The following is an 8,226-nucleotide window of genomic DNA, read 5'->3' as shown; positions in this document are numbered from 1 at the left end:
AACGCTGAAAAAATCCGGCATTAGTGGTTTTGATAATTTTTATTTGCAAAAACTTGTTTAACTAACTTTAAAAAGCTGTCGGTCTAGTTTGAACCACAAACTTAGGTGGTTTCAACGATAAGTACTACAAAGGTGAAAATATGTGCTCAAAAAAATCCAAGAAAAACTATTATTTAATTTTTACAAACAAAAATAACAATGTAATTACATTGACAAGCAAGTTTATGATAATCAAACAATTTTAAACTGCTAACACAATTCTATTTAAACATACGTGTTGTGAAACAACGTACATAAACTCAACTTATAATCTCATTTGCATACTGCTGAATTAAAACAATATAAAAAAAGAGAAAAGAAAGAATTTTTTTGCAAATAATGCTAAAATTAAAACTTGTTCATAAACACTAATTCGTAACAAAGGTTTGTACTTAGCTATTCGCCATTCAGTTTCAAGTGTTATATTCAAAATGTAGATAAATACATCCGGTAAGGTTTTCGCAAAGAACCTTTTTCCTACCAAATTACAGCACAAAAGTCTTTGGCATGTTAGGGTAGTAAACTGTGGACTAAAAAGCCTGATGACTTAAAATATCAGGTTAATTTTGTAAGGTACCAGGACGTTCTGAGAGACTTTTTACTAGAAGAACCAATGACTTGTTAAAGTATAGATAGGTTACAATGGCATCATTCATCTAGGACCTAGAGCACAAGTCACTGACAAAAACAACAACGCTCTTAATCATATCAAAAAACTTAATAAACACCAAAACTTCTTGAGTTTGAATAGTCAGTTTAATAGAATATGACTTCTAGACAACAATAATTATTAAAAAGATTCGAAAGGATTAAGATTTTAGTTGAACTGTGCTTTTATTCTCAAACTTTTTAACAAACTTAATAAAACAGTTTTTTATTACATGAAATTTACACGAAGAGTGAATTTTCAACTTTAAAAAAAATCACGTTTGCTTAATAGTATGTAGTGACCTGTCGGATTTAGGATACGGAAGACGGATCCAGCCTTTTTAACAACGATACGGTTCTGGCCGGATCCTAGTTTGAAAAACAGTTCGAAACTAGTTTAGACCGGATTTTAAACATTATTGTTTGAACCTTACTTGAAAGTTTTATTCAACAATTTTTCATTTTATTTGTTTAGTACAAACTTCTATCATTAAAAGTTAGTTTCAAAGCAGGTTTTATATGACTTATGTTATTCACCCCTTTTCTACAACAAAGTTGATTAAACTGAACGTCAATAAACGAGAAATTGTCAATATAACTTTATTTGGTCATTATATGGAACATAACAAACTATTCTAAAACTTAATACTTACATTAGATATTCTGGAATTCTCGATGAAGATCAAAAAAATGTTTTTAAGGCTAGATCTAAAACTTACACTAGAAGTTCTTGATGAAGAGCACATTAAGGTATATAGATTTTTTATTTTGCGATTCGGGGGCACAGACCTTGATCAGCCTGGTAACCAATGATCTATATATTGAGATAATAAAAAGTATGCTAATCATAGTGGTATATACAGTGTTTTTTTTATAGTACTGTACTTTCTTATCGAATTTTAGATAGATACAAATAATTTCACAGCTTGTACAAATTAATGTAAAAGAAACTTACAACAAAAAAGTAATTTTTAATTCTCAGTTTGCTTAACAAAAATACAACTGATAATATTAATAAACATAATAGTTTTTTGTAACTTGGTATAAAGGTAAATAAATCCATTTAGATATCGAAGAAAGTTTTAGACTAGATCTAGAACGAGTTTAAGTTTTATAATATCAAGGTTTATGGTTTCCAACATGTTATAATTTTGTTCCACTCTATTTAAGTGGTGAATCGCGTGCAGGTGGTATGGACAATCCATAAGTAACTAATTGCTAGTTCTTTATAAAAATATAAAGTTTTAATCAATTGACTAAAATATTTTTATTCAATACAACTTGGTTAGTTTTTACAGACAGCTAGTTAATAACTACGCTTTTTATTGTCACAAAACAGAAATTGCATAATTGAAATCTTATTGAACAGCCATTAAATGAAAAATACTGTAAAAAAAACTTTTTATTATACTAAAAATAAACTAAGAGTTTGCATATTTCCAGTACAAAACAATAACTTCAAAATGTATTTAGTATGATAAAATCATTAGTATTTATAAACTAAAATAAAACTTAAAAAAAATTAAAATTCTAAAAATTGTATTTTAAATATACTTTTAATTAAATTTTATTCTTGTTCTCAATTGCAGTCAATAAGTGTATATAACTATATTAAAGACCAAATAAATTTTGTTCCATACTGAAAAACTTAAATGTTTTTATTTTAAATATTACTAGTTGTAAATTGCCAAGGACGTAGCATAGTTAAAATGTCGTGAAACTAATATATAAAATAAATACAAGATAAACAAATAATGTAAGATTTATATATACAAAATTATTATTTCAAGTAAAATACAAGAGGTTTTTAAATGTATATAAAAGATTACTTACTTCTTTACATAAAAATATAAAAAAGAATAACTATAGATAGAAAATGAATAAAAATCCAGATAAATATGATCAGACCAGTCAAAAGCAATCTAGTTACTTTAAAAGGTTTTATAGGTCAAATAAGTTTGTAAATTTTGTTTATTTGCAATTCTAATAATTTGTCAGTTACTGTACAAGTGAAACAGATGTACAAATAATTTCTATTCTTATAGCTTTCTTCGTTTTCAATTAAAATTATTTTACTAATAAAAATCAGCTTTTGTATGACTATAACATTTTTAATGGTTTTTTGAAAACCTTTGATAACAGTTTACTAAGTAGTGCAAATAATTTAAAACAGTTAAATGTTATCCGAAATATTTGCATAAAAATTTCAACACTTTACTTGTGTTTTTAAATGCAAATTTTAGAATCAATCTTTAAATTAAAGATTTGAAACTTTAGTTTTTTTAATAGGTTTAAATATAATAAAAAGATGTGGTGTTATAAAAGTAGCGAGTAATTAAAAACTAAATACTAAATAAAGGTACTAAAGGATTAAAAATAAAAATACTATACGTACTTCTAAGTAAAATGAAATGATTAAAAACTAAAGCAATGATTATTAAACAATAACTTGTAACGGACTTGTAAATAACATAGAGATTACGCCCTTAGTACAGTGACATAATTGAGGTTAAAACAAAAAGAAAAAATAAATAAAATTTGAAAAGTGAACACTTCAAAAATGAGCATCATGTCTTTTGGCGACCATTTCAAGAAAAGTAGAGTGACTTGCGAAAAGTTTTAACTTTTTGTCAATTCGCTTCCATTTAACTTTCCGGGACTCGTCTCCTGGCTATAAAAATAAATATTTTTCATTTTAATCAGTTTTCATAAATTATATAAGATAAATAATGTAAAATTATCCATTTACTAGTGATTTAAATTTATTGCAAAACTACAGTTTCACAGTGGTAAACACAACCAGTAATAATTATCTGAAGCTCTTTGAATTTTCAGTTTGACCAAAGTTTTATTAGCTTACTTGAAGTAATCTTGAATATAAAATTTACCGTTGAAATTTTAATTAAACATAAAAGCAAAGTTTAATGATTTATAATTTATTTAAATTTAAGCTAAGTTCAGTTTTTTATCACCATACAAAGTAACTGCGTATTTAATTTAAAATAAAAATGTACTTTTATTATTGTTTACTGAATAAATTGTTTTTGGTATGCACTTACTTTAGTATGCGTTCAGTTTTACAATATTTATATATAAGTTAAATTAGCCAAGCTTAATACAGTAACCAATTTGTAATTTTTGTATTTTAGTACAAACACGACAACTATAAGGAGTTTTACTTTTAATATTTTAAATAAATTTGTAAAATAACACCAAGCTCGTTATTTACTGTTAAAATAAAAAAAAAAAAACCCGAAGCTTGACATTTTGAAAGATTTCGTTTTTTTCGTCGTGAAAGTTCATCACAACCGTTTCAATCCACGAACAATCAGTGTTTCTGTAATCGTCACAATAGCCACGGAATACCTGTTGGATTTAATTCACTTTGTATTGAAACACACATGTAAGTGGTTTTATTACACAAAAAATTCTGCATAAAATCTGTATGCAGCTTTAATTTTATAATTACGGTTGATTTAAGCTATTAAAATAAACGAAATTAAGACTAAAAAATTACAGAATGATATTTTTTTAAAACTTTGACAGATTCTGCTCTAAAACAGTAGATCTAAAAAAAAAAAATTGCTGCTATGCAATTTTTTTTTTTATATTAAACCAATAAGTATAAGTTTAGAAGTATATAGGAGTTTACATTTATAAAAAATACAATTAAAAAAAAACATTTACAAAGTAAATAAACTAAGAAACATTAAATAATCTTGAGTTATTTTGCTTTAATAAAAATGTCTAAAAGCATGTGCAAATTAGTAATGACTGGTTGAAGGTATTTATTAAACTAAACTGAAATTTACTTTTAAGCAAACACTTAATTGAATACCAGCCCACTAAACAAACAACTCATTAACACTTTAATATGCTTTACCAGAGCTTTTAATATTCGTTATTGTTTTGCTAATAATTTAGATGAGTTTCAAAAGATTGGTAGATAATAAAATGTTAAATAAAACTATCAAACTTTTTTTTGCTATTTTACAAAACAATATATCATTGAATAAATTCTTAAACTTTAATCGTAAAAAAATATTCAAACTTCAACTCCGTCGAATTTAAGAAAATCATCGATTTTGTTTTTTATTGATTCTTTGTCTTCTTCACTTTCAAAGTTAAGCTCAACTTCTTCTAAAAATTCTCTTTTCAGAGTTTTTGTAAATCTTTCCCCTGGGTCGACCATCCCCTTAAAATTATTATTTTTAAAACTTAAACAAAAGCGCTTTAAAAATTGGTTAGCTTGAATCTAAATTAAAACTTTCGCCTATGGCATTTTTTATGAACAAGTTCATTAGTAAAAAAAATTAATAAAATTTGTAATTGCAGTTTTTTAAATTAGAAATGCTTTAATCACAAAAAACTTACAAAATAATTAGTAATAAACATTTTTGAATTATATTTGACGCAAATTTCGTAACTGTCAAAAAAAAAATCAATAATTTAAACACGATTTTTATATTTAGAGCTAAAAGTTAAAAAAAAGCTAAATAAAAAGTTAAAAAAATTTAGAGCTAAAAGCTAATGTTATGAAGTTTATAACTTGCTCCGAAAAATTTAATTAGCTAGTTAAAAAAACTTTCATTTGTTTATAAACAAAAAAAAACGCAATTAAAACATAGAAACTTATGGTTTCACTCGTTTTAATGAAGTTGATTTGGTTCATAAATAACTTTTGAGCAATAAAATAATTTTAATATGAAGTTTGTTTATAAAATAAGGCCAAGCTTCAAATTCAATAATCAAAACTGAAGTTGTTGAAATTACTTACACTACATTTCTTTAAATCATATTTGTGAAACAAGTTCAACTTTACAGCAATATAGCTTAAAAAAAAGGTTCAAAATTTTATTAGAAAAACCCTAAACTTACAGAAAAAAAAAACATATGTATTTAAAAATACTTTTTATCCATAAGGGTTTTATATGTAAAACAATTAAAATACACAAAAAATTTCTCTCACCCCGGGTATGGCCCAATCGCCGGTGTCATTTCTCTTCACTGCGATGAACTCCAACACTTTCTTTTCGTCAACCAACACAAAATTTCCGAACTCGTCCATTTTCCACCTGGTCACTATGGGGTCGGCCGCGTGATTTGGTCCGTACCTGCCCAGCAACCCCCTGCCTTTCAGTCCGGTCCGTCCCCGTGGGTTTCTGTGGCAAAATATGCAAAATTCAGATGTTTATGTTTACATTCTAATTCACCTACCTATAAAAACATTAAAAGTACCCATTTTTTGTAATTTATAATAGTTTATGTATAAAGATTCCTTATTTGTAAATACTTTGTTAAAAATGATTGGTTAATTTTTTATTTTCTAAATAAAAAAAATAATTTAAGAAAAATAAAATTTTTGTGAAAAGATATAACTTATTTGTAATTGCCAGGTACGAAAACCTGACTTTTTAAGTTGTTTTTTGTTGAGAAAACTTAAGAACGCGCATTTAAAAATATACTATTCAACTTTAATTCTATGGAGTTTTATAGAGACTAAACTGACAAATAGTTATGATATTAATTTATTTATAACATAAACTTCGTCTCTGTAAAGAAAAAAAAACGATTTTTTTAACAAAGAAAACTGTTTAATGTAACCGTGTCTTGAAGTTTACCTTCAATCGGAAACATTTATACGCAAATAATTATTACGAGAAACCTGGGGAACCCCCCAACAATCTGGTACTTTCCCAGGTGGCTCGTCCTATCAACATCTCCGTCCAAGCTGTTGAAGTGGAAACGGTTGCCATCGATACTGGGGTCGGCCCATTCGGGATGGGACAGTACGATCCGGTCTGTGTGATCAGGCGGGTCGTACTCAGGGTAGGGAACCTGAAGTAAAAAAAGTTACTTCTGAAGTTTGGTTGGGATTTAATTTTGGTATTATATTGATAATAAAAAACATTTTCTTATTTATATTTAAAAAATTTGTTAAGTTGTTCAAGCAAAATTAAAATTAGAGTAAATAAACTTTCAATAAAAAAACATTTAAATAGTGGCGAATTTGTAAATTTTGCGTTTATGCACTTTTACATATTAAATTAAAAAACACTTTAAGATACAAACATCTCATGCCAGTATATTTGCTTATTACTTCCTTGTATACATTTGAATATGCACAAAACTTATTTGTAGACTTCCGAAACTTTTTATTTTCTCAAAAGTTTTATTTCATACTGATTGTTTAAGTTTTATTTTAACAACTTTTTTTCAGAAATAAAGCGGCGAAGTAAAATTTATTTCTCTTATAAACTAAACTCAAGACAGAGGGAAAATCAATAAATACAACAAAGCTTATCAACTATTTTCTGTTTTAAAATCCACAAATATTAGTTTTCTATTTAAAAAACATTTTTTTAGTTTATATTATACTAAAGATTAATATTTATGTACAAAAACCCTTTAAACTCGGTTGAATAAAAATTATAAGGTATTGACCCCACATATTTTATTTGTACATCCTAATATCCTAATAAATAATACTAATGTTCAACTTGATATAGTTATGCAAACTAAGCACTTGTAAACATTATCATTTATTACAAGTGTAAAATAATCATTTTAGTACCTTATCAAGTTTCTTTAAAAATTATAGGGTTAACTCCAAAAAAATTCAAAGAAAAACCATAATGTTTAGTAAAAATGTTTTCAAAGTAGACATAGGAACTAAAACACTGAATGATAATGTTTTTAACATTTAGTGTTGTTGTAGGCTGTTAAACACTTCAATCTATTGTAAGCAAAAATACGACAGCTTGAACTAAAGTTACAAATACATAAGTTTATGTTTAACCATTTGCCACTTCGCTTTAAATAAAAAATACATCAAAATATAAAACATAAATACATGCAAAAAATAAATCGGTCATACTAATAGTCATGGGCGCTCCAACCTTAACTATAAACGTTTCAACTTAACTGTAAAAATCTAAACTGTTCTCAACCACTCATCATACCAAGAACAAACTGTTCAAAGCGTAATAGTTATCATTATTTCATTTTTTGATTTTATATATATAACTCAAACCAACCGTCCACGAAACCAGATGCGGTTCAACTTGGAACCGGACAACCTCGCTGTTCGGATAAGGGCTCTGCCTCGATTTTACGTGCACCTTTTATTTAAGATATAAATTTTGAGGGCTCTGCCTCGATTTTAGTGATTTAAGATATAATATAAGAACGATTAATAAAAGTAGTAATAAATTTCGTCATTATAAAGCTTGAGGTGGCTGGAGTTGTCGTTAAACTATAAAAAAAGTTTAAAAATTAAAAAATAAAATGATAAAAAATAAAATACAATAATAAATCTCGTCATTATTCAGCTTGAAAAGGGTGCAATTGTTGATATAAATTAATAAAATTATTAGTAATAAATAAGTAACAAAATACCTCATCATCGTGCAACTTGGGGTGGGTGGAGTTGTCGTTCAATGCGGTGATTATCCACTGAAGGGCCTCGTTCATTGCAACCATGGTCTGCTCCAGGGACTTGACTTTCCTCTTGATCTGTTTCTGGTTCTTCAAACTGCC

At 26.7% G+C, this 8,226-nt stretch overlaps 1 protein-coding gene across 1 annotated transcript; it reads right to left on the bottom strand.

Moving 5' to 3' along the window:
• Nucleotides 1–3,010: 3,010 nt before the first annotated feature.
• Nucleotides 3,011–8,169, bottom strand: LOC145848973 (ADP-ribose pyrophosphatase-like). The gene is made up of 7 exons (XM_082954117.1): nucleotides 8,086–8,169; nucleotides 7,725–7,808; nucleotides 6,353–6,525; nucleotides 5,657–5,849; nucleotides 4,739–4,882; nucleotides 3,940–4,053; nucleotides 3,011–3,358 (listed from the first exon to the last, which is right to left on the bottom strand). The coding sequence occupies exons 1-7, from the start codon at nucleotides 8,167–8,169 to the stop codon at nucleotides 3,242–3,244; spliced, it is 909 nt and encodes a 302-aa protein (XP_082810243.1). The 3' UTR covers nucleotides 3,011–3,241.
• Between the last annotated feature and the right edge of the window lie 57 nt (nucleotides 8,170–8,226).

The sequence above is a fragment of the Thalia democratica genome, unplaced genomic scaffold, assembly GCF_965202585.1.
Source record: "Thalia democratica unplaced genomic scaffold, ktThaDemo2.hap1.1 HAP1_SCAFFOLD_1895, whole genome shotgun sequence".
Lineage (NCBI taxonomy): Eukaryota > Metazoa > Chordata > Thaliacea > Salpida > Salpidae > Thalia > Thalia democratica.
The sequence above is the reverse complement of the archived record's forward strand: the minus strand, read 5'-3'. Positions and strand labels throughout refer to the sequence as shown.

Bases quoted from the DNA above. Each gene is read 5' to 3' on its own strand.
- LOC145848973 (XM_082954117.1), bottom strand. From the start codon at position 8,169: ATGGTTGCAATGAACGAGGCCCTTCAGTGGATAATCACCGCATTGAAC. The intron at 7,809-8,085 runs GTATTTTGTTAC...CTTAAATAAAAG, and splicing joins CCAAGTTGCACGATGATGAG to GTGCACGTAAAATCGAGGCA. The intron at 4,054-4,738 runs GTTTGAATATTT...TAAATCCAACAG, and splicing joins TTAAATTCGACGGAGTTGAA to GTATTCCGTGGCTATTGTGA.